This window comes from Ranitomeya variabilis, chromosome 6, assembly GCF_051348905.1.
Source record: "Ranitomeya variabilis isolate aRanVar5 chromosome 6, aRanVar5.hap1, whole genome shotgun sequence".
NCBI classification, from domain to species: Eukaryota; Metazoa; Chordata; class Amphibia; order Anura; family Dendrobatidae; genus Ranitomeya; species Ranitomeya variabilis.
Window position 1 is genome coordinate 542,019,296 of NC_135237.1, and position 26,668 is coordinate 542,045,963.

The 26,668-nt window shown below is 42.1% G+C and overlaps 1 protein-coding gene across 2 annotated transcripts in view; it reads left to right on the forward strand.

Moving 5' to 3' along the window:
- Nucleotides 1–20,305, forward strand: part of FER1L6 (fer-1 like family member 6) — a 181,733-nt gene extending 161,428 nt beyond the window's left edge. For both annotated transcript variants that reach the window (XM_077271183.1, XM_077271184.1), the window contains 9 exons: nucleotides 1,209–1,379; nucleotides 4,342–4,496; nucleotides 8,176–8,318; nucleotides 10,131–10,219; nucleotides 11,791–11,889; nucleotides 13,070–13,311; nucleotides 14,131–14,294; nucleotides 15,552–15,652; nucleotides 19,442–20,305. In XM_077271183.1, coding sequence (XP_077127298.1) covers nucleotides 1,209–1,379; nucleotides 4,342–4,496; nucleotides 8,176–8,318; nucleotides 10,131–10,219; nucleotides 11,791–11,889; nucleotides 13,070–13,311; nucleotides 14,131–14,294; nucleotides 15,552–15,652; nucleotides 19,442–19,622 — 1,345 coding nt within the window. In that variant the 3' untranslated portion in view covers nucleotides 19,623–20,305. The remainder of the gene's footprint in view (nucleotides 1–1,208; nucleotides 1,380–4,341; nucleotides 4,497–8,175; nucleotides 8,319–10,130; nucleotides 10,220–11,790; nucleotides 11,890–13,069; nucleotides 13,312–14,130; nucleotides 14,295–15,551; nucleotides 15,653–19,441) is intronic.
- Nucleotides 20,306–26,668: the final 6,363 nt, after the last annotated feature.

Below are 26,668 nucleotides of genomic sequence, written 5' to 3' on the forward strand. Positions count from 1 at the left end.
CGCTCACGACCAATCACAAGACAGTGACGTAATCACAGGTCCTTCACCGCACAGCAGCTATAGGAACCGAAGCGGCAGCATGCAGCGGTGAGGCGGGAAGACATCGAGGGTGAGTATAGGACTATTTTTTATTTTAATTTTTTATTTTTGACCAATTATATGGTGCCCAGTCCGTGGAGGAGAGTCTCCTCTCCTCCACCCTGGGTACCAACCGCACATAATCTGCTTACTTCCCGCATCGTGGGCACAGCCCCGTGCGGGAAGTAAGCAGATCAATGCACTCCTAGGTGTGCGGAATCCCCGCAATTCCGCATTTTTAATGAACATGTTGCTTTTTTTTCCGCGATGCGATTTTTTCGCGGAAAAAATCGCAACATTTGCACAAAAAATGTGGAATACACTGTAAATAATAGGAGGCATATGTTAGTGTTTTTTTCGCGTTTTTATCACGTTTTTATAGCGAAAAAACGCAAAAAAAACGCTAAAAATCCTGAACGTGTGCACATGGCCTTACTCAGCACCCATGGTATCTTTAGTGATAAATCAGAAAAGCAGGGTGCATAGATATTTCAGGCAGTCTCATAGGTGGTCAATATTTTCTGTTTCTAGGTACAGATGTTCCAGTGTAAGCAACCCTAGACAATCAGCTTGTTATCAAAATTATGGCTTCTCTAACCCCGACTGACCAGTTGTTATCACCAGGGTTAGCCAATTACAGCCAGAAATGTTTCCTCCATGTCCAACTATGGAATAAATGAAGTTTTCACGTCTGCCATAGTGGGAGTGCCTTCTAACTGGTGGCTCTCCAGTCTGTCTTGTAGAAGATGGTGCACTGCAGATGACCATGCTCTATGACCACAATGTGTCCTAAAATAACTTATGGATTGGGGTTGCCATTCTAAGTCATCACCTTTAAAATGGGATTAAAAGGAATGTTCCCAGTGCATGCACCGAATGCATACTTTTGGCGTTGGAATGTGGGGGGGGGGGTGAGAGTATATATTGGTATAATTTTTAACTATTCTGCAGAAAAGATCCCGCAAATAATTATATAGTATTCCAATGTGATCATGGTCTAAATTTAACAGCGTTCAATAAGAACTCAGCTTTTTAACTCTTTCACAAATCTCCCCCTTGCATCTTTCTATGTTCTTCTATGTATCGAGAAGAAATACACAACCCTTTACCCCATTCATTGTGTTTACCAGATCATTTGAAATCCATGCTACCTTCCCGAAAGAATCTCTGTTAACCATCGTGATATACGACTATGACCTGATTGGGACAGATGACCTCATTGGTGAGACGAAAATTGATTTGGAAAATCGCTTCTACAGCAGATACCGGGCAACGTGCGGCTTGCAAAGTCAATACGAGATGTAAGACCTGTGCGAGCACAACTGCTAATAAGGATAAATGTGTCTGGGAGATTGTATATTGAAGCGAAGCATAGACAAATCTAAGAAAAGGAAACGACATGAAATAGATCAGTGCCGTCCATTGTGTCCCCCTGGCTCTAAACACAACTGATTTACGGGTTTTAAGGTGTTTACAATTCTTGCTGCTATCCTGATTGAATCCTATGTAGTAATGACGCACTCATTAGAGAAAGTGAGGCAGTTGCATGAATTTTCAAACTTAAACATTCTCTCACATTTCAATCTAAAGGATGTAAAAAATTAGAAAAATTGTTCTTTTTTTCTTGAAGACGACTTATCCCCATGGTAATGTTTAGACCAGTGTTCCTCTATCTGTGAGACAGTCCTCATCAGAGAGGTGCCTTCTAATTCGAGAGGCAGTTTCCTAAGCAATATAATTGACTAATTCTTTACTTAATTTAATGTACTCAGTTTGGAAGACTAAAAAAATTAAAAAATTTAGCAATATTTTTAATTTAAGCATGGACTTCTTCTATCACCGATGGTGGAACTAAGATATCAGATATTAGAGTCTGGTGAAACCCCAGTAGAAAAAATATTAGTAGCCATGGCTCAAAACGCCGATTTGGAAAGCAACAGGTAGCATTATACATTGGATCAAAGTCAACCAGATTCACTGATTTTGGTGAGATAAGTGGCCACTGATCAATGGTGGATGAGGGCAGCCTAACGTTCTCCTGTTAGGGTATGGTGCACAAGTTCAGAATTTGCTGAAGACATTTTTTGTATCAAAAATGTGTCTTAGCAGAAAAAATGCTACATCAAAAAACAAGTTTTTTAATGTATTTTTTCCCAGTCATGTATACAGTAGGTTAGAATGGGTGAAAAACGCTGAAACAATTGACCTACTGTAGATATAAAACTGCTTCAAATCTGCAAGGAAAAAATCTCATTTATTTTGCTGGGACATTAAAATGCTGCATTTTTTGTGCGAAAATAAAATGTAGCAAAAATGCAACATGAGCACATACGAAAATCAGTTTACTATCCCCAAAAATGGAATAAAAAGCAATCAAAAAGTCATATTTACCCCAAAATGCTACCAATAAAAACTACAACTTACTAACAAACCCAGCTCCATTAATGGAAAAATAACAAAGTAAAATGGCGACACAATACTATAAATTTTGTAAATTGAGATTTTTTTTAAAGCATTAAAAACATAAAGCAATAAAACAAAAAATATATACCGTATATACTCGAGTATAAGCCGAGATTTTCAGCCCATTTTTTTAAGCTGAAAGTGCCCCTCTCGGCTTATACTCGAGTCGTTGTCCCAGGGGGTCGGTGGGGGAGTGGCGGCTGTCACATACTCCCCTGCTCCTGGTGCGGTCCCTACATCTCAGATGGTCTCCGGGCGCCCACAGCTCTTCCTGTGTTCAGCAGTCACGTGGTACCGCTCATTAAAGTAATGAATATGGACACATATTCATTACTTTAATGAGCGGTACGTGACCGCTGATCATAGGAAGATGCTGCCGGCTCCCGGAGGCCATCTATCACTGAGAAGCAGGGACCGCGCCGGGAGCAGGGGTGGGTGAGCATTGCACGATATTCACCTGACCCCGTTCCACCGCCAAGAGCCGCTCCGTCTTCCACGTCCTCCAGCTGTGACTGTTCAGGTCAGAGGGCGTGATGATGTGTTTAGTGTGCGCCCTCTGCCTGAACAGTCAGAGAGCCGGAAGACAGAGCGGCGAGTAGCAGTGAAAAGGGGAAGGTGAATATCGCAAGTGCCGGGGGCCTGAGCGATGAGGTGAGTATGTGATTTTTCTATTTTAATTGCAGCAACAGCATATGGGGCATAATCTATGGAGCATTTTATAGGGTCATTAACCTTTATACAGCATTGTATGGGGCATAATCTATGGAGCATAATCTATGAAGCATGTTATGGTGCATAATCTATGGAGCATTTTATGGGGCATAATGTATGGAGCACTTTATGGGGCATAATCTATGGAGCATCTTGTGGGGCATAATCTATGGAGCATCTTATGGGGCCATCACCCTTTATACAGCATTGTATGGGGCATGATCTATGGAGCATTTTATGGGGCCATCAACCTTTATACAGCATTATATGGGGCATAATCTATGGAGCATTTTATGGGGCCATAATCAACCTTTGTGCAGCATTATATGGGGCATATTTTAATATGGAGCATCTTATGGGGCCCATCATGAACTGTATGGAGTATTATTTGGGGCTTCTGATTCAATATGGATATTCAAAAACACTTACTGATCTCTCAATTAATTTTACTTTTATTGGTATCTATTTTTATTTTTGAAATTTACCAGTAGCTGCTGCATTTCCCACCCTAGGCTTTTACTCGAGTCATTAAGTTGTCCCAGTTTTTTTGTAGCAAAATTAAGGGTCTCGGCTTATACTCGAGTATATATGGTATAACTTGGTATTACCGTTATCGTACTGGCCTGGAGAAGCATGTTTCCAGGTCTTATTTCCCTGAACAATGAACGTCATAAAAAGAAAACCCTAAAAACATTGGCGGAATTTTCTTTTTTACTCATTTACCTTTCTTAGGCTACGTTCCCACAATGAGCTTTTGGTGAGTTTTTGATGTTTCAGATTTTCTGCACCATTTTTGTACCCATTGAGTAAAATAGGTTACTTGCATTTTTTTAGAAATTATGCAGTGTAAAAAACTCATCGTGGGAATGTAGCCTTATTCGCTGGTAGATTTCTACAAACCTCTGTTTCAGGAGTGACTGAAGCCTCTGCAGACTGAAAGTTAGAAAAGCAAACATTATTGGTGAAATATTTCTCACCTTTAAAATATCCCTTTAAATTAAAGGGCAATTCCAAGGAGGAATCAGACAATGCCTTTCATCTCATGCCTTACATATTTGATAACTAAACAACATACTTTCTTATTTCTAGAGAGGGATACAACGCCTGGAGGGACAGCACCAAGCCCACAGAGATACTGACCAAACTATGTAAAGACAACAAACTTGCTGCCCCGATTTTCCAACCGGGACAGATACAGATTGGAAGCAAAGTTTTTTCAGGACAAACAATGTTTGATGAAGATGGTAAGTGCAGAACATCCCGGATAGAGGCACAAGATGATCTTTATTGCAGCCATTCAGCCTTCGCTGTAGGGAATGTGGCTCTGTAATAGGAAATTAGCTCCCTGGTGAAACTCAGCAGACTGCACAAAGACTTCTACCAGCGATGAGCCGCCCCATGTCCCCATCAGAGATTTTTGCCAAGGATTTTTCTGTTTTACACCAGAAATCCCTAGTGAGAGCCATAATGTCCCATATAATAATAATAATCTTTATTTTTTATATAACGCTAACATATTCCGCAGCGCTTTACAGTTTGCACACATTATGTACATATACATACATTATGGGGCTCACAATCTAGATTCCCTATCAGTATGTCTTTGGAATTTGGGAGGAAACTGGAGTACCCAGAGGAAACCCACTGTTGTGAATTCTGCTCTTGGGCTCCCTCCGGTGGTTATAAGTGGTAGTGCTGCTGTCTCTGGATCGCAGCATTCATCAGGTGTGTCAAGTTTTTGAAATCCTGACTGGGCTATTTAGCCTTGCTTGACCCTTTAGTCAGTGCCAGTTGTCCATTGTTCCTGGAGGATTCACATCCTTGCCTGCTCTCTCCTGCTTTGCTGTTCCTTTCAACAAAAATAAGTTCTGGCCTTGATTTGTGCAGTCCACATGCTGTGGGCCTTATTGTTCAGTTCTTTTCCATGTTTTTGTCTTGTCCAGCTTGGTCTGTATAAGGATTTGTTTAGCCAAGCTGGTATCTCTGGAGATGCAGATATACCCTCCATATCTTTAGTTGGCTGTGGAGATTTTTGTATTTTCTGTGGTGGATATTTTCTAGTGTTTTAATACTGACCGCATAGTACTCTGTCCTATCCTATTTAGCTAGAAGTGGCCTCCTTTGCTAAATTCTGATTTCAGTCTGTGTATGTTTTTTCCCTCTCCTCTCACAGTCAATATTTGTGGGGGGCTGTCTATCCTTTGGGAATTTTCTCTGAGGCAGGATAGTTTTCCCTTTTCTATCTCTAGGGGTAATTAGTCCTCCGGCTGTGTCGAGATGTCTAGGGAGTGATAGGTACATTCCACGGCTACTTCTAGTTGTGGTGTTAAGTTCAGGGTCTGCGGTCAGTACAGGTACCACCTTCTCCAGAGTACGTCTCATGCTGCTCTTAGGCCACCAGATCATAACACCCACGCAGACACGGGGAGAACATACAAACTCCTTGGAGATGTTGTCCTTAATGGGATTTGAACCCAGGACTCCAGCGCTGCAAGGCTGCAGTGCTAATCACTGAGCCACCGTGCTGCACCATATGCCTGCCATATTATTCCCGTGGCAGCCATAATGTCAGTTCTAATGTCAGTTCTAATGTTATAATGGGCAATATGAAGGAACATCATCTTGAAGACAAAATAGGGAAAGCAGATGAGACCAGCAAAGGTTAAGCAGATAGCTGCAGGCTGATATTAGTAGGAAGGAAAGGGCTATGGATATTGGCCCCTTCCCAGAATAATAAGACCAGCACTCAACTGCCCCACAAATGGTGCATCCATTAGATACACCAATTCTGATTCTTGGCTTCGGCTCCTACCGATTGCCCTAGTGCGGTGACATCAAGCCTAGGGGTTAGTAATGGAGAGGCGTTTGTCAAGCACCCCGATCACTAACCCCGGAGTCAAAAGAAATAAACACACACAAAGTCCTTTATTTGTAAAAAGCATTCCCTGACAATTACCCTCTTTTACCCATTTATTACCATAAACAAATAATATACATTGGTCCACCTCAATCCATACTATGGATGTCCCACGATAATCCTGACTCTGCTACACTTGGAAGCTATGATGAGTGGAGACATGAGTAACATTTCTGCTCACCACGACTGCCTGAGCACACTGAAAGTAGCGTAAGAACCAGTAGCAGTGACGTCCCTTGACGTCATTAAGGTTACCGCAGTTTACAATTGGTCGGCTAACACAGAGGTTACCGTGAGAACCGTCAGCTGTGACCTGCGGAAACCTTAATGACGCACCAGGGCAATTGGGAAAAGCTGAGGCTAAGCATTAGAATTGGCGCATCTAATGGATGAGCCATTTCTGGGGTGGCTGAGGGCTGGGCTTCTTAGGCCGGGACTGGGCCAATATCCATTGCCCTTTCCAGTCTATTAATATCAGCCTGCAGCTATCTGCTTAACCATTGCAGGTTATTAAAAATAGGGAGGACTGCAGGGCACTTTCAATTCCATTCGAATTGTTTGGGTCTTAATCAAATTTTTCAGCTGATCTGGACAAATCTAACCAGAAACTAATTTTAAGAAATTAGCCCCAACTTTAGAAGCCACTCCTAAGACCACATAACATCATAACCTACTAAAGCCGGGAATTTTCATTCATTTTCAGCCATTACTCTTTGGCTGTACCTTTCAACCATATTTCAACAGAAAACAAATCTTGAGTGCATTTACAAAAAAAATTGAAAAAAAAAACGCTCCCAGTACCAGAGAATCCTGACCATGCGCACAGTGTGTGCTGTGAGGATTCACAAGTCTCTGGTCACAGAATGACAGCAGACTTGATCCCCAAGCCTGGACAACGCCTTTACGTCTTCATTCACCAAACTGTTTCCATTTTTACATCCATGTAAGACAGACTGTTTTGAATCCATGTCATATACGTTTTATTTCTAATCTGTTTTTAAAAACTGAAAGAAAAACTGAAAGAGGCAAAGTGTCTGAGCGTTTTTTTTACTCTTAGCAATGGATCATTTTAAAAAAGGTGAAATACTGATGGAAAACTGAAATAAAAAGAATGTCTTCCATTTTAAAGGAGACTGGGTAACCAGGCATAAAGTGACCAGTTTTTGATCTTAATCATGTCCCCACTGTCCCCCCGAGTATTCCGTTTTTATTTTTTAAATCCACCATATGCTGGGATTCACTGGGGGCGTGTCTAAAGGCTGCTTTGCATAAATATTCTGTATGCACCGCACCCTGGTAGAAAAAACTATAAAAATTGGCATTTTATAAGGATGAAATCTCTGGAACCATTTGACGGATTATACGTTCAGTATTTGGCCAGTATTGGTAAGCCAAAACCAGGAGTGGGTGATAAATACAGAAGTGGTGCATATATTTCTATTATACTTCTCCTCTGATTGTTCAACTCCTGATTTTGGTTTACACATACTGATGTAAATACTACCCAAATACTGACCGTGTGAACATGGCCTAAAGGTTGTTTCTTGAAATACTTGAGCTTGTTGTGTTTGTTATCTACAGCAACCAATCCAATATCCGATTCCATTCCATAGACTACGAGTGGGAAATGGCGATATATTGAGCGCTATATCCTATATGCAATCCAAACATTCTGATTGGCTCATTCTTCTCCTATTGAATTGGAACTTTACCTCTCAAGAGAGTAATATACTGTATCATTAATAAATGAATCCCAAATTGTGGGACATTTAAGTTCCACCCCTCTTTTGCCCTCAAAACTGTCTGGAAACAGTATCTCATCCATATGTGCTCCCGTGTCTGGTACCGCAACTCATCCTCATTCACTTTAGCTTCGTACTTCAGGGGTTTCCTAGAAAGAGATTGGTGGTGTATCAATCAGATAAAAAAGTGCGATAGAGGCACTATATGGCGGCACTTGGTGCATCATCCATTGCTTTTATTCTATATCTTCTGCCTCACAATAGATGAAAAAGTGGAATCCTATGAACACCTCGCACTGAAAGTTCTTCACTCCTGGAAGGAGATCCCGGGAATTGGATGTAAACTGGTACCTGAACATATCGAAACCCGCGCCTTGTATCACCGAGATAAGCCTGGAATAGAGCAGGTAATATATAAATGACGTATATCTGGGCTTCCAATGGGGTCTTATATAACAGTAGCTATAAAATGACAGTCATTTCCAATAGTCTTAAATTACTTATTTTAGAAAGGTAAAATTGTGAAATATTCATCTCAATCACCCAAAAATTGACTGACAAGTTCCTTATATTATGTCCTTAAAGAGACATTGGTGAAGGCGTTATGTGACACGACTGACATGTTGCCCTTCAATCCAATTCAGAGAGGTTCAGTACCTTTAGAGACCTAAATATCAGTCAACCCGGTTATACAGTCCTCAGCTGCTGCAGAACTTCCTTTCACATTTCTCGGAAAATGCAAAACAGGGTGCAAATTTTTACTACCTGGTTCCAGTTATATAATCTGTAAAGGAAAGGACTTAATTATGTATAGTCTATACATGTATTGAAATACTAATGTCCCTTGTTCTGATTTATTGATGTTATCGCCATCTAGGATATTTATGCGCAGTCCCATGCTGAAGAGCCTGTGGATTTGCTATAAATGTCTGAGAGACTAGGGCCTCAAAATTCTGGATTATTCCTGAGAATGGAGAAGTGGCTGCACATGCGTGACTTGCTCTACTCACTTGCATAGGAATGTTTGGGAATCCCATAAAGATGAAGAGAGCCGCTCATATGCAGCTTCTTCTCTGCTGGCAGTGGCATTTGACAAGACGTCATTATCGAGTGGGAACCCTATCTATCTGACATTTATTGCATATCCTGGGTATATACCATAAATGTCCCAAACAGGGCCACCTTTTTAAGACAAAATGACTGTGAAGTTTTCTATAGAAAGAAAAACTGTATGTAACGCACCAAATAATAAAGAGGTAGATATGAGGTGCGTTCGCAGCCCGGGGTCCACCGTGCAGAGATGGTACCTGCTGCTGAGTAATGGCAGATGGACACTTGTTCACACGTGGGTTAGACTTCACCCCGTGTGAATAGTAGCGAACTCTGTTGCTTCACAGAGTGCCAAAATACGCTGCGCCCTGTTAACAGACACAGGGTGCAGCTGCAAGACACTAGTGGGATCTCTATAAATCACCCCCACTAAGCTGGTGATTGGACTCGCTCTGACCCTCGGTGGTTTTTGAGCCCGCGCCAGAGGACGCCCCGAGTCAGATGCAGAGTCCAAGCGGGAATTCCCACCTTACACTGACAGGCTGTCAGGAAAGCGCACTGATTGCGCATGGTGCCGTATAAGCGGGCACTGCAAAAGGCACTGTAATGTGTGCTACATGTGCAGATAGCACTGTCGGGCGCTAGATAGCTTCCACCATTCTCGAGCAGTCAACAACACAAGGAATGGGAATGATTAAGGAGCTTTCATCCATCGACAGTCATTCATCTACACACACGTTATCAAGTTTATACTAGTGCATGGCCGTAAGGCCATGCAAACCTTTTATAGAGGAAGCTCTCCGGGACCTTCCTAATGGTCCAATAGGAGCTGCTACAGGAACTGAGAATGTGACCCCTGACCTCCAATGAGAGGTCTTCCCTTGGGCATGCTCAGTAGAGGAAAAGCAGGACTTAGTCCCAGGAGCGTCTGCTCGCTGCTGAACAGTGCTGGTTACAATGGCTGAGCCTGGAAGGGCAACAGTAACCAAGCACACAGTGTCTGCCTGAGCCAGACGCTGGGACCGACGTCTCAGCTGAGCAGGCTCCACTGCGGTTGGAGAATGGGAGACCGCAGCGGAGGTGGTTCGAGATTCCCCCTGTGCAGTGGCGGGAACTCGACACCTAACACTGTATGATATATATGACCATAACTTTCTCTTTTTTTGTAGGGACGGATACAGATGTGGGTCGACATGTTTCCAACCGATTTGCCCCTTCCAGGTCCTCCGGTTGATATCTCGCCCCGAAAGCCAAAGGGGTAAATATATCTTGAAAATTTTCATTCGTTTTATTTTTGGTTTAGATTTTTTTTTTTACATTCATGTGTGGTTGTTGATACAATTTTTATCGAATTAGTACATTAATAAAAATAATAATAGAATAATATTGGTGCTGGGAAACTGTAGGTAAATAATCCCTATAGGATTTATTCAGTGTAGAGTATGAGCGGCACAAACAGAAATGCTGGCACTTACAGCCTCGGCTGTTGTCAGTGAGGTTATCAATAGTTGTCTGAGGAATGCCGCGCTGAATACACTTGGGCAAATCATCAGCCAATGATGGCATCTCCTGTGTAATCACCGACCAATGATGGCCCAGATATGGTCAATGGGAGACAAGCCTGGAGATGCTGAAGTCATGGCATCATGTTTAGACCACATAGGCTGCTCACAGTAGTGCAAGCAACATGCGGCCTGGTGTTGACTTAATGAAAAATGGCTCCTTCACAATTCCTTTGTGAAGGCCTTTTCATAGTGTTACCTACCAATCTCTGTCTGTCATTGCGTCCAAGACAAGAGGGAATCATTGCGGAAGAGGATAGATGTTCATTCCAGCCCCTATTGGGGTCTTGCTCTGCACCATGATAGCCTTTGAGTGCGGTGGAATGAGGTCAATAGACAATTGTAGCTGGACATCTGGCTTGTAGCCCAATAATGTGCAAGCACCACCTGATTGCTTATCAGACACTCTTCGGCACCTTAGTCTTGGTATTTGACTAATTTCACTTGCAGTACAGAATGGATCACTAAGCGCCATTCTTTGAGTCTGATGTGAATATGTGGGTAACGCCATGAAGAGGTCTTCATGGGGAACCTTGCACCAGTCTTATTCCCAAGGTTATCGTGTGGGGTGGAAGAATGTACGGTAGACAGACCCTCTAGTCTTCATTCCAGGAACACTAATAGCTTGATGTTACATTGATTTGGTCAAGGAACCAGTGGTCCGGCTATTTCTCCAAAGTGTCCCAGGAGTCATTTTTCAATACAACAATGCCAACATACACACGTTGCTCATCCTACTGTTGGAAGCCTCACTGATAGGCGTGTAAGTGCGGATATTTTTTCATATGGCATTCACACGTAATATTGAGTAAATCAAAATGATACAAAAATTTAGTTTACATTTTTTCATAATTTGCATATCATTAACATGTCAATCCATGATTACACAACTTTGCCTACTTGGTATTGCAATTTCATTAGTACTTTGCAGGCCTTGAGCTTTTCATATTATCTTACTGTGATAATAATTATAATAACCATAATAAAATAATATAAATAGTAATTCGAAAACTGTAAAAAACACGGTATACAGAAACTAACTGCAAATTATAGAAAAAAAAGGAGAACTTACTGCTCCTTCGGGTCCCAGTAAGGTGGGATCTGGTGTATGTTTGGGGTTAGAAATATCAGCATACTTATGTACAATACTGCTCCTCATGGGTGGTGTCAATCTACCGATAGCTCATCCCCTCCAATGTGTGATTGCTGACAGTTGATTTTTTTACCTACGTTTTTAATAAAATATGTGTATTTTTTCTTTTTACAGCTATGAATTAAGGATAATCATTTGGAATACAGAGGACGTAATACTTGAGGATGAAAATATATTCACAGGGCAAAAATCAAGTGATATCTATGTCAAAGGGTTAGTGTGTACTGTTTCATGTATCTTAAAGGCAGGGACAAGCTGCATGTATTATGTGATGTTCTGCAGATGTGTAGTATATATGCCTGCTATAATTCCTTACAATAATGAAGAGTGGAGCTTAAGGGCACATTTAGACGGCCTTATCAATCAGTCCGTGACCAGAAAGCAGCGCTAGGATTGGCTGACGGGTCTCCCGACAGGAGCTTGACAGTGGCATAGAAATACATGACGGTGTCATACTCGGGGCCAGGAGAGCTGCCGGCCAGTCCGAGCACTGCTGTCCAATCTCAGTCCTATTTGTACCGCCGACTATGGACTAATACAGTGCAAAATTCTCCAGAGCATGCTGATAGTTGTAGTTTACCACCAGTTGGACAGTCACCAGTGGTTATATTCATATACTTTTTGAGTAAAATTTAGGCAAAAAAATTTATCATTTTAGGGATTAACCAGATAAGAAAAGCCATTTTTATATATTCTTTTAAGGGAATTCTGAGGTAACAGAATGGGATCCTTTATTGTGGATGCTCATCTCTTTTCCATAGAGGAGAGCAGTTACTAAGAGCATCTCTCATGCTGGTGGACCAGTCCATCGTTACACGGACAACCCATTGAATTGAATGGGTACTGTGTAATACTTTATTTGCCCTTCGGTGGCGCTGCTGGGAAATTGCTACTTATTACAGATTACAGCTGATTGCTGGGGTCCTAGGATAGGGACATTTTGTGATCTGCTAATAATCAAGGAACCTTTCTAACAAGTAGGGATTGTCCAGCTTGGAGAACCAATTTAGAGAGGACCTGTTACTTGCTGTAAATATGTAAGGATCTTTACTTGGTATAAATGCCGCTGTTCTCCTGAATCTTTTTTTTGTCCCTACTCCTCTCTGTTACTGAGCTATTGCCCTTTCTTCCCTGTGTAAAAATGTAGCAAGTGGGAGTGTCCCTCAACTCTTCTCTGTGGACATCTTCATGAGGGCCACACCAAGTTATCTAAAAAGACTAGATTTATACACAGGAAAGAAAAGGCTCTATCTCAGAAATGGAGAGGAGCAGGAGCAAAAGAAAAACCACGCCAGATTCAGGAGAAACGTGCCATTTACACCTACTTAAAAAATTGTCTGCTTAAAGCAAGTGATAGGACTTCTCTAAGTCTTAATTATTCTTATTTTTCTAGTTGGTTGAAGGGCCTTGAAGATGACAACCAAGAGACAGACGTCCACTACAATTCTCTGACAGGAGAAGGGAATTTCAACTGGCGATTTGTCTACCCATTTCATTATTTACCCGCAGAGAGGCAGGTTGTGGTCAGTAAACGTGAAAACATATTCTCTCTGGAGAAGACAGAACGTAAAATCCCGGCTGTTCTCGTGCTCCAGGTTTGGGATTTTGAGAGACTTTCATCTGATGACTTCTTGGGTATGTAGCACAGATACTCAATATCCTCCTATATTTTTATAGACTTATGTCATGGACAAATGGATTTTTCTACCCTCTTGGGTGGTTTGTGGAGTTTCATACCTTTCACAGAGTGATTCTTAGATCTTTAAGAAAAAAATCTAAAACCATTGGATCCTATATACCTTCATTCCCTCAAAAGGTTGGGCTAAGAGGCCAAATATAGAAAAACCTGCCCCGTATGTTTTTGATGTGAGAAACTCTCTTCAGATTCTACGTGCTCCAGGTAGCATCCCAAAGTGTTAGGGTACTGTCCCACAATGGCACTTTGATCGCTACGACGGCACGATCCGTGACAATCCAGCGATATCCATACGATATCGCTGTGTCTGACACGCTACTGCGATCAGGGACCCTGCTGAGAATCGTACGTCATAGCAGATCGTTTGAAACTTTCTTTCGTCGTCAAGTGTCCCGCTGTGGCGGGATGATCGCATCGTGTGACAAAGATGTGCACGATATTCTCCACCTGGGTGTGCTGATTCTACATCGCAAATACGTCATGAAATTATCGCTCCAGCGCCGTGCATTGCAAAGTGTGACCGCAGTGTACGACGCTGGAGCGATAATGGAGCGACGCTGGAGCGTCACGGATCGTGCCGTCGTAGCAACCAAAGTGCCACTGTGTGACAGTACCCTTACAAAGCCCTGATATACAAATCATACATTAGCCTTGGGTTAAATTAAGTGGGTAAAGCCTTTCCACACAGATGATTTGTGTTATATTATTATATTTATGAATTTTATGCATAAATTAGACAAATATGACACATTTTGCAGGTTCGATGGAATTAAACCTGAACGGATTCCATCACGGAGCCAAGACATCCAAGAGCTGTGACCTCAGTATGTCCACAACCCTAAAAGATGAGAACCGGATCTCCATATTTCAGCAAAAAAGAATTCGAGGCTGGTGGCCATTTGTGAAGTCTGGAGAACTGACAGTAGGTTCTGCTTTATGAGACCGTTGTTCTAAATAAGGGATCAAAATACATCGCATATATGATAATGTTGATATGTAGGTCGAAAAGAGAGAGACCCATTCTTTGTCGGTCACATTCTCATAAACAGAATTCAAGTGTATTAAGATGTTTTACATATTTGAGACTCTAATTTTGTGTAATGTTTAATCTCTTTCTGCTGTCCGCTGCTCCTCTGCTGCCCAAGGTGGCAGTAATTTCAAGGATCCACCAACGGATCTCTAACAAAATGACTCAGGACTAGACATTGAGAGAAAAGAATAGCCAGACCCTGGCCTAGTTGGTACAGAATCCTACAATCTTCTTACGAACAGCTGGTTTCCCTGGCACCTCTTTTGATTAGTAGGTAATTACGTTGTGGCACAATAAACAAATGACGTTGCGGCAGCCCACTGATCAGAAAAGGCACCAGGGATGACAGCAGGTAGTAGGAGGATCCCGGGAGTCATGGTCGGCGGGCTACGACTACAAATGTGACTGCTGGACTTATTGTTCTACTCTACTCAGGGCTAAACCTAAGTAAAGTGTCTAAAGGATTATTATTTCTTAAAGAGATTTTCCATGGCGAAAACTGAGATTATGAGATCCATGGGGTTCTGACTCCTAACTCGCCATTCAGTGGTTGAAGGTGCCATAGTGCAGCAAAGGCGGCACATCACCATACACTGTGTAGTGACGATGAGTGTTGATATCAGGCCAGTGCAAGAGCTGATAACAGCTACCCAGCTGTAAGGGGTGTCAGATGTTGGACCCCACTGATCAAATATTAAATATCCAACCTAATGATAAGTCATTAATATCTAATAGATGGACAACTCCTTTTAAACTCTTAGAAGGCGGTATGGACTTTCCCAGGAGGAACCCTTGGTCCCACCCTAGAGAAGTCTTCATTATCTGGCTCCAGATATGAAGCTAGACTAAGTTTAGAACATGCATGTAACCGGGCAAGGCCCTCTCAGATACCGACATATTGCTCAGGCAAAAATATGATGTCAGAAGTAGTCTTAACTCTACTTGACTCTTGGGCCTTGTAAGAGTAGGGGCGAGGTGCGTGCCCTGGAAGAGGAAGCAGAGCAGTAGCGGATGAGCAAAGACGGCACTAACCCGTTACCTCTTTCACAGTTTCGATCTATGCTCAGTGATGGGTGACGATCTGTAGTTTATTTTAGTAGATAATAAAGGAGCCACCCTTTAATAAGTGCCGTTATAACCTTTTTCTAGGGCAAAGTAGAAGCAGAATTTCATCTGGTCACAGCAGAGGAAGCCGAAAAGAATCCTGTTGGACGCGCCCGAAAAGAACCGGAGCCATTAGATAAACCAAAGTAAGTGGCAATGGGTAAAGTTTGGAGAGTATCGGGAACCATGTGCAGCCCAGTTGTAATCTGTGAATGTATCTAGCAAAAAGGAGTAAACTCCCTTACAGTGCCACCACAGGGACGATAAGGAATGACACCGTGCCCATTAAAATCAATTCAAGTAATTCCGAAGCCTCCAGAGTAAGATACTTGTTATAACTTCTCTGCGCCACGTTCGCTCATCACTAATGACTACTAATAAGGCTTTTTCCTAAGTACCCCGCCTCTTTAAGGGAAGCGGTATAAATCTTCAGGTAAACGCAGCAACGGCCTCTACAACCAGCATGATATTGTTTGATAGAATAGATGTCTATAATTGAAGCTATGAAGAAAAGTAATTGTTTATCCATAAAATTAATTTCTTGTATATTGTGATTGGCGGCCCACGCTGAGACAGACGTAATTAAACCGCCGCTCCTGTGATGATTGTACCCATTGTTCTAAGCATTTATATTACTGGCGAAACAGAAAAGAGAGCAAAAAATGTTACTGAGAAATATAATGATTCAGAGATGAAAGCGAAAAAAATGCAAAGTCGCCAAAACAATACATCAGAGGAATATCAGATGAAGAAAGGAGGCTGCTGCCAGCAAGTAGTCACATTCTACGTTCCATCCCCATGTTTACATCCCGTATCTCCCTTAAAGAAATGCCTCGTTTATATCATTGTAGATGGGTAGATGTCAGATCTGTAATAGAGAAATAGGTAAATTATCATATAGGCCTCTTAAGAAATTTGCCGCATCTTTCCTCTTTCCGTGGATCAACTCTAAGCTATCGTAGAAGTGAGATACAGTATATTCCAGTTTTCTGGTGCACATTGTAGCAAATTTGTAGTTATTGACAATCTCCTCTTAAACCTGACCCACTTTTTGAAAATTGCATAAAAGGCAAAAAGTTGCATATTTTGAAACTTTTTGTTTGGAATAGAGGAATTCCCTGCAATAGCTATTGACTTTTAAGATTGCTGCTTCCAATAGGTGGCGCTAGAGTTCTAGTCCTCTTCCACTCTAAAGAGACAATTTCCATACTTAGTTTCCAAGTGTCCTCCTTCTGACATGCCGGTCTTGGCTTGTCACTTTCCACAGGGAGAGGCGTTGCCCCTTGGGCTCTACAGATGATGAAATTTGAGATTCACCCATGTTCGATCATCATTAAATAGACATTGCAGCATTGTATTCAGTGGCGTAATTACAGTCCAATTGACCCAACCTGCATGCTGGTCTGATGTATGGGCCCTTGTAGTGTTCTACATCCTAGAATGCTCTGCTCACAGCCATATAAACATTTAGATGCTGCTGTCAATTGTGAAAGTGGCATAGCTGGAAATGGAGTGCTAATGGATTTGTCATGGCACCCAGGGGCTGTTGATAGACCCTGTGTCTGCCACGTTTGTGCACTGATGAAGTCCAGTTTGTGGCTTCACATGAGAACCATAATTTGACAATACATTGCAATATTAGAATATTGTAGTATACTGTACAAGCGATGGCAGGTTCAAATCCCCTATGGGGACTAATAAAATATCCATATAAAAATTAAAAATATAAATGAAAACCTGCAAAGGGTTCAAATCTCACTACATTTACACTTGTTCATGGAACATTATTCAAATCTAACAAAATAAGAAAATTAAGATATTAAACATTCTGCTTGTTTAACTTTAACTAAAATAATATTCTAATATTTATTCCATACGGTGAATGTCAAAAGGAAAAAATTTGTCAGAAATGCTGTTTCATGGTCTCTTCTCCTCCTGAAAAAAATGGAATGAAAAGAGATCAGAAAATCATATGGATCCCAAAATGGTACCCATAAAAAGTACAGCTCTCGCCTAAAAAAATTTGAACACAACCCTTATCGACCAAAGGGTATAAAAAAGTTAAAACTCTTGAAAGGCAACAAGAAAAAAATCAAAAGTGTCGAGGACCCCATTGGGTCTCACAAGGACCCCAGTAAAGATGGAGTCGCCCTTGATTCTAGATAGCAAGAACCACGTGACATGCCTCATGCCTCTTAGGAATTAGTAAGCAGAACTTTGTAGACTTTTTATTTATTCAATGGAAGGCGAGGAAGGAAAAATAGAACGATTTAAAACTTTGATCCTGTATAAATATATAAAGAACCATAACAATGATGGAAAAAATTAAGACAAGTCAAAAGAAGAAAGTAAACTTTTTATACAACTGGCTCATTAGAGGACAACTCTCCTGAGAGATTTCTATTGATATCAGTAAGTTCAGAAACTGTGGTTATTCTGTTTATTCATTTATTTCCAGAGGGGATGAATGTAATTACCTAGACTTTATATTCTAGCTGCCGTTTAATCACACGACACCGACAACTGCAACCACAGTTTCACTTAGAGCCGCTAATTATTAATAGGGTTGGTAGTCGCTGGAACCCATTAATATGTAATTATATTTTAGCTAAAGTCATTCTAAAAGTTTTTTGCTTCTTTCCATAAAAATGCTGTAATGTTGCAATTCCCACATTAACTCAATTATAGGTTTTACTTGTATTACCCCTCCTGACCACATGGTGCGCTGTTAACAGTAAAACAGCTGTGAGTGACAAAAAACACTATTCATCTTGATTCAGGCAGGTGTAGTGCAACACTCTATAGCGCCCCATTTTGGTAGAAATGTTTAATATATTAATTATGTTTTCTTCCAGTTAATTTAAAAAAACAATTTCCGTAACACAGTACAAAACTTCTAAATGTAAACCTTTCAGTATGTTATCTTTGTCAGTGTGACCAACTGAATGGACTTAAGGGATGTTAAATAAATGAGCTAAAAACTATTAGTTCCATTATACGTAGTTTTCAAGAAATAGTGTCTTGTCAATGGACCGTGTCTAGTATAGCATCTCAGATCTGATCACATGAATGGACTAACTTGCAATACGAGCCCATGTACAAGGGTGGTGCGGTTTATATAAAAAAATAAACTAAGACATTTATCTGTACACTCAAAACATACAGTTTCAATTTATTGGAATTTTTAATTTCTACGATTTTAAAAAAATATTCTTGTGCCTAGAGTTTGCTGTTACATCCTGATTATGGCGCTCCCTGGTGTTCTTATGATTACCTCTTAGAACGTCCACCTAATGTTGCAGTCTGGCGATCACACATGCTCAGTAGCTCAGTCCTAAATCTCAGATCCTCTTGTTCACATGCGGCAAAGTGATTTCCACTATTCTAAAAGGCTAAATATTTGGAATCGGCTCACCAGAAGGACTGAGGGCAATAAGTAGATGTTCTTCAGATTAAAAAGGAAAATTGTTGGAGAATATAATAAATATGTCACAGGAGTATCTAGATACAGAAGCATTTTTTTTAATGATTCCAATTAAAAGTTCTAATTTGGTGCCTGGTAGACCACAAAAGCCAAGTAAAGAAGACCTTGCAGATATGATAGCTGTCGGATGATTCATTTTTCCGTTCGATAGCTGTCCCCCCCCCTCGAGTTCCCATACATAGGAACGCTCAGTTCAGTCGAGCTTTACTGTGATCTTCACGAAAGCGCCGCTGCCAGACTTCCCCTAGCTAGGCTCGGTACAAAAGGATCGGGTGTTGAAATTCCAATGGCCAGATCCTTCTCTCCCCCAATATCAACTGTCGGAGAAGAGTAGAAAGGCCCCCGTACACATTAGGTGGTTGTCCGCTTGTGTTGACAATACATTTTATTTCACATGTATGAAGGCCACTTACCATCCAAGTATCAATAACATTCTGGTTCTTTCTTCCAGTCGTCCGGACACATCCTTCTCCTGGTTCGTCAACCCCTTCAAGTGTTTTTTCCATCTGATCTGGAGAAATTACAAGAAGTACATCATCATTGCCCTGGTCCTGCTCATTTTAGCTCTGTTTATTGCTTTGTTTGTCTACACACTGCCCGGAGCCATCAGTCACAGGATCCTGAGTGGGTGAACATCCGCTGGGTGAGGAAGCTCGTAGATTGTAGGGGGCGTGGCTAAGCAGGGAGTCTCAGCGCGTTGGAAACAGCAGTCTTGGTGGGAACATGCAGCAAGCAGGAGATCATTGTGAGTGCTCCGATCTCTGAGCTTCGGAACGGAGCAGGTCCAAGCCATAGATGCCCCAGGCACACACACACAGAGTTTGCCAGCAGCGACCTGTGAAGCCCCCGCTAGCTCCAGTGACCATGAGCGACAGTATCTCCCGCCAGGGCATATTAGCATGCAAGCTGAGACCGAGAAACTGGGTGACCCGCTGTGAACTGTATCCTGATTCACCCCTTTGCAACTGCCGGGGTACGTTAATTGCCGGCAGTGATAGACACTAACCATCCCTGCACTTCAGCCTCAGGAACCCCGTCAGGACGAGGATTCACCACCACCGCCGAGTACCAGAATGCCATCTTCTTCAGGACCACGCCGGACCTCTCACGCGCCACGGCCTTGGCGCCATCACTTCAACCCAGGAATCCACATTCTGATATCGTTGGACTGATAAGTTTTACGTTACTGAACTTTCCCTTTAATTCCCTAGCACTTATCTCATCCCATTTTGCATTTCCCTGTTCAACCCATTTTACTCTGCTTCCTCCCTGTGTGGAGTATTCCCTGTTAAAAGTAAACCACACGTTAAACCTTGTTCTGCCTCCGGTCCGTTACTGCATCTTGCAACCTGCTCGCACAGCATTCCTCAGAGTGTTTTATCCCCAATTTATCTCTGTGCTGACAATTTAGAGCTATTTTCCAATATTAAATTAAACGCTATAACCCCCATTCCACAATTCATTGGTCTTGTACATAATTAGAATGTGTTACATCACATACATGTATGTGTGTATGTCCGGGATTGGCATCTGCACCGTCGCAGCTACAGCCACAAAATTTTGCAGTCACACGTTTGGACCCCGAGAGCGTCATAGGCTATGTGTGAGGCGAAATTTTAACCCCGCACGTTCCAATTCACCAAACAATTTTGCCCCTATCTACATAATGGGGAAAAAGTGAAAGGAAAAGTGTTGGGAGTCAAATTGACAGCTGCCAGATGTGAACAAGGGGGACTTAAAGAATGAGAGCGATGGCGCCAAAGAGTATATACCGTACAGTTGCTAAGGTGGGGCCCTGACATGGGATACTCACCACACACGGGGATATGAACACACACAAAATGCGCCACACACTACCACGTGCTTGAACACCTATCAACCTCAGCACACATTTCACCACACATACACCAACTTCGCCACAAAAAAGTCGAAACACAAAAGTCGCCGCTCAAAACTCGCCACGCGCAAAATGCGCCACATGCAAAACTAGGCTCACGCAAAACTCGCCACATGTGCAAAACTTACCTCATGGAAAATTCGCCACACGCAAAACTTGCACACGCGGAAAAATTGCCACATGCATAAAAGTTGCAACACATGCAAAAGTTGCCTCACACAAAACTTGCACATACTCAAAATGCACCACACATAAAACTCGCCACGCGCAAAACTCGCCATGCGCAAAACTTGCTGCACACAACTTGCTACACTAACCTGTCACATGCAACTCGACACAAAAAGTTGCTACACGCATGTCGCCACACAAAACTCATCTCTCAAAAGTCGCTACATGCATGTCGCCACACACAACTCAACACACACAACTTGACACATGAAACTCGCCCTAAAACACACACAAGTCTGGTATTATCCTTCAAAAATAAAAATCTGGGGGGCGTGGCCTGACTGCTGTGAGGAGCAGATGTGGTGGACAGGAGCTCCTGCAAAAAAACAGAAAAGTACTGGGATATTCAGGATCACAAAGGTCACAATTGATCATAAAAGATGACCTGAACCCTCTCTGAATCCCGGGGAGGTGATAAGTGCGCCAAGAAGTGACTTTAGCAGCTGTGCAAGGAGATAAATAGTGGGATCGCGGTGGGAGGAGGACGGATGCCATCTTCCTCGAACTCGGAGCTGAGATTGCCGGTGGATCGACTTGTGATGTACACCACGGAGGTAAAGGGACTGCCCGGGCCCCCTTCCACTCGTTCTCCTGAAAACCCGGGCTAGAACCGCTCTTACCCACCATCATCCTTTGACCATGAGCAACAGTACACTGAGCGATGCAGAACACGACACCATCTTCCTTAACCCCTCCGCTAAGCCCCACTGTGCCAGCAGGGAGGACGCCATAAACGGGGGAAGCACAACGATCACTCACCGCTGGGGAGCTCTGGCTACTTCTGCTGCTCCCTCTATCCGCTCCGCGACACGGGCTGGCCAGACCCGGAGTGGCGGTGGTACTGGGAGCTTTTCCCACCACAAACCGACGCCATATTGAAAAACTCTGCTGACTGCAGGGGACCTGAGGATAGCGGTCTCAATAGCTCAGGAGGGGTCATCCCTGAGAAGGAACGGAAAATAAAAAATTTTAAATAATAAGGAGGGGGTAACGGAGTGTAGCTATAAGAGGGAGAAGAAGGAGTATAAGAGGACAGAAGAGAGATCAGAGTGGATAAAAGGGGACAAGGGAGGAATCGTCCTCGCCATCTAACTGACTATAACCCCCAGAAATTTCTGATTTTAAAATATCTCTTCAAATGTCTTTAAAAATCACACTTCTGGAATATAATACATGCCACATAACTGTTGGAGACAAGAACAAAAGAGGCATTTAGTGGCCAACCTAAGAATTGCACCTAAAAATAAGATAATCCCTTCATCAACTAAAACTATAACCACACACTGACTAGCATTTTTGGAAACCTCTTGCACTATAAAACTGTTTTGAAAATCTTTTCTACATTGTGTGAACCTGTTTCAAATAATAAGTCTCCCCCTTCAAAAATTCAGCAAGGAGGGCACGGGCAGCCCTGGTGGATTATGACTATGGCGCACTGGGGCTGACACCATGGGCCCTAATATGCACTCGAAAGTACAGCCAACCTTCGTAAATTGAGATGTTAGACACAACAAGTCTTTAAACGATGCGCCCCAAAAAATCCACAGTACCTGAAATTAACATCAGATCAACATCACAGTTATTATCTCAACGTACAAAATCCACAAGTCGTAACATGTCAGCCTCACAATCATCCTCAGCAAATTCTAACAGCCCTCCCCAGAAGTCTCAACAGGCTGACACAACACCACTAGCAAACTTGATTCCTATGACAATGGAGGAGCTTTTAAAAACTATCCAAAAGACAATAGACAATTTTACACAACAAATTCAAGACATCGCTCAAAGAACCAATGATCTGGAGAAAAGAATGGATGATACCGCTGATGTTATTATTATTATTTATATAGCACCATTAATTCCATGGTGCTGTACATGAGAAGGGGTTACATCAAAATACAAATATCACTTACAGTAAACAAAACTAACAATGACAGACTGTACAGAGGGAAGAGGACCCTGCCCTTGCGGGCTTACATTCTACAGGATGGTGGGGAAGGAGACAGTAGGTCGAGGGTTGCAGTAGCTCCAATGGTGTTGAGGAGGCCTTGTGGTCTTTATAGGCTATAAGCTTCTTTGAAGAGGTGGGTTTTCAGGTTTCTTTTAAAGGATCCAAAAGAAGTGGATAACCGGATGTGTTGGGGCACTGAATTCCAGAGGATGGGTGATATTAGGAGGAAGTCTTGGAGGCGATTGGGAGGGGAGCGAATAAGTGTGGAGGAGAGAAGGAGGTCTTGGGAGGACCAGAGATTACGTGAGGGAAGATATTGAGAGATTAGTTCAGAAATATATGGAGGAGAAAGGTTATGGATGGCTTTGTAGGTCAGTGTTAGTAATTTAAACGGGATACGCTGGGAAATTGGGAGCCAGTGAAGGGATTTACAAAGAGGTGAAGCAGGAGTGCAGCAAGGAGAGAGATTAATTATTGAATATGATAGAGAACAGCTACAAGAACAATACGCTAGAATCGAGTTCCTAGAGCTTAAATGTGAAGATCTGGAGAATCGCTCACGGAGGGGCAATCTTAGAATCAAGGGACTACCAGAAAATGATACTAACCTAAAGGAGATGGCCTCACAATTCTTCAGTGCTCTCTTACCACAAGTGGACCCTAACATCTTACGGATTACAAAGATCCACAGAGCGCTAGGTGGACCCAAACCAGATGCCTCACCTAGAGACATTGTTCTTAAACTACACCATGAAGAAACAAGAGACTTGTTACTAAAAGCGTCTCGCAATAAAACTAACTTGCCAGGTGTGCCAGATACTGTTTCCATATTCCCTGACATCTGCCCAGCGACCTTAATGAGAAGAGCTATGAAGGACATAACAACGGCTCTAATCAAAGCAAATATCAAATACAGGTGGGGATTTCCGCATGCATTAACCCCTTCACCCCCAAGGGTGGTTTGCACGTTAATGACCGGGCCAATTTTTACAATTCTGACCACTGTCCCTTTATGAGGCTATAACTCTGGAACGCTTTGACGGATCTTGGCGATTCTGACATTGTTTTCTCGTGACATATTGTACTTCATGTTAGTGGTAAAATTTATTCGATATAACTTGCGTTTATTTGTGAAAAAAATGGAAATTTGGCGAAAATTTTGAAAATTTTGCAATTTTCCAACTTTGAATTTTTATGCCCTTAAATCACAGACATATGTCACGCAAAATACTTAATAAGTAACATTTCCCACATGTCTACTTTACATCAGTACAATTTTGGAACCAAAATTTTTTTTTGTGACGGAGTTATAAGGGTTAAAAGTTGACCAGCAATTTCTCATTTTTACAACACCATTTTTTTTTAGGGACCACATCTCATTTGAAGTCATTTTGAGGGGTCTATATGATAGAAAATACCCAAGTGTGACACCATTCTAAAAACTGCACCCCTCAAGGTGCTCAAAACCACATTCAAGAAGTTTATTAACCCTTCAGGTGTTTCACAGGAATTTTTGGAATGTTTAAATAAAAATGAACATTTAACTTTTTTTCACACAAAATTTATTTCAGCTCCAATTTGTTTTATTTTACCAAGGGTAACAGGAGAAAATGGACCCCCAAAGTTGTTGTACAATTTGTCCTGAGTACGCTGATACCCCATATGTGGGGGTAAACCACTGTTTGGGCGTATGGCAGAGCTCGGAAGGAAAGGAGCGCCATTTGACTTTTCAATGCAAAATTGACTGGAATTGAGATGGGACGCCATGTTGCGTTTGGAGAGCCCCTGATGTGCCTAAACATTGAAACTCCCTACAAGTGACACCATTTTGGAAAGTAGACCCCCTAAGGAACTTATCTAGATGTGTGGTGAGCACTTTGACCCACCAAGTGCTTCACAGAAGTTTATAATGCAGAGCCGTAAAAATAAAAAATCATATTTTTTCACAAAAATGATCTTTTCGCCCCCAATTTTTTATTTTCCCAAGGGTAAGAGAAGAAATTGGACCCCAAAAAATGTTGGCCAATTTGTCCTGAGTACGCTGATACCCCATATGTGGGTGTAAACCATTGTTTGGGCGCATGGCAGAGCTTGGAAGGGAAGGAGCGCCATTTGACTTTTCAATGCAAAATTGACTGGAATTGAGATGGGACGCCATGTTGCGTTTGGAGAGCCCCTGATGTGCCTAAACATTGAAACTCCCTACAAGTGACACCATTTTGGAAAGTAGACCCCCTAAGGAACTTATCTAGATGTGTGGTGAGCACTTTGACCCACCAAGTGCTTCACAGAAGTTTATAATGCAGAGCCGTAAAAATAAAAAATCATATTTTTTCACAAAAATGATCTTTTCGCCCCCAATTTTTTATTTTCCCAAGGGTAAGAGAAGAAATTGGACCCCAAAAAATGTTGGCCAATTTGTCCTGAGTACGCTGATACCCCATATGTGGGTGTAAACCATTGTTTGGGCGCATGGCAGAGCTTGGAAGGGAAGGAGCGCCATTTGACTTTTCAATGCAAAATTGACTGGAATTGAGATGGGACGCCATGTTGCGTTTGGAGAGCCCCTGATGTGCCTAAACATTGAAACTCCCTACAAGTGACACCATTTTGGAAAGTAGACCCCCTAAGGATCTTATCTAGATGTGTTTTGAGAGCTTTGAACCCCCAAGTGTTTCACTACAGATTATAACGCAGAGCCGTGAAAATAATTTTTATTTTTTTTCTCAAAAATGATTTTTTTAGCACCCAGCTTTGTATTTTTACAAGGGTAACAGAATAAATTGGACCCCAAAATTTGTTTTCCAATTTGTCCTGAGTACGCTGATACCCCATATGTGGGGGGGAACCACTGTTTGGGCGCATGACAGAGCTCGGAAGGGAAGGAGCGCCATTTGGAATGCAGACTTAAATGGATTGGTCAGCAGCCGTCACGTTGCATTTGCAGAGCCCCTGATGTACCCAAACAGTACAAACCCCCCACAAGTGACCCCATATTGGAAACTAGACCTCCCAAGGAACTTATCTAGATGTGTTTTGAGAACTTTGAACCCCCAAGTGTTTCACTAAAGTTTATAGCGCAAAGCCGTGAAAATAAAAATTCTTTTTTTTTTTCACAAAAATGATTTTTTAGCCCCCAGTTTTGTATTTTTACAAGGGTAACAGGATAAATTAGACCCCAAAAGTTGTTGTCCAATTTGTCCTGAGTACGCTGATACCCCATATGTGGGGGGGAACCACTGTTTGGGTGCATGACAGAGCTCGGAAGGGAAGGAGCGCCATTTGGAATGCAGCCTTAAATGGATTGGTCTGCAGGCGTCACGTTGCATTTGCAGAGCCCCTGATGTACCCAAACAGTACAAACCCCCCACAAGTGACCCCATATTGGAAACTAGACCTCCCAAGGAACTTATCTAGATGTGTTGTGAGAACTTTGAACCCCCAAGTGTTTCACTACAGTTTATAACGCAGAGCCGTGAAAATAAAACATCTTTTTTTTCCCACAAAAATGATTTTTAGCCCCCCAAATTTTTATTTTCCTAAGGATAACAAGAGAACTTGGACCCCAGAAGTTGTTGTTCAATTTGTCCCGAGTACGCTGA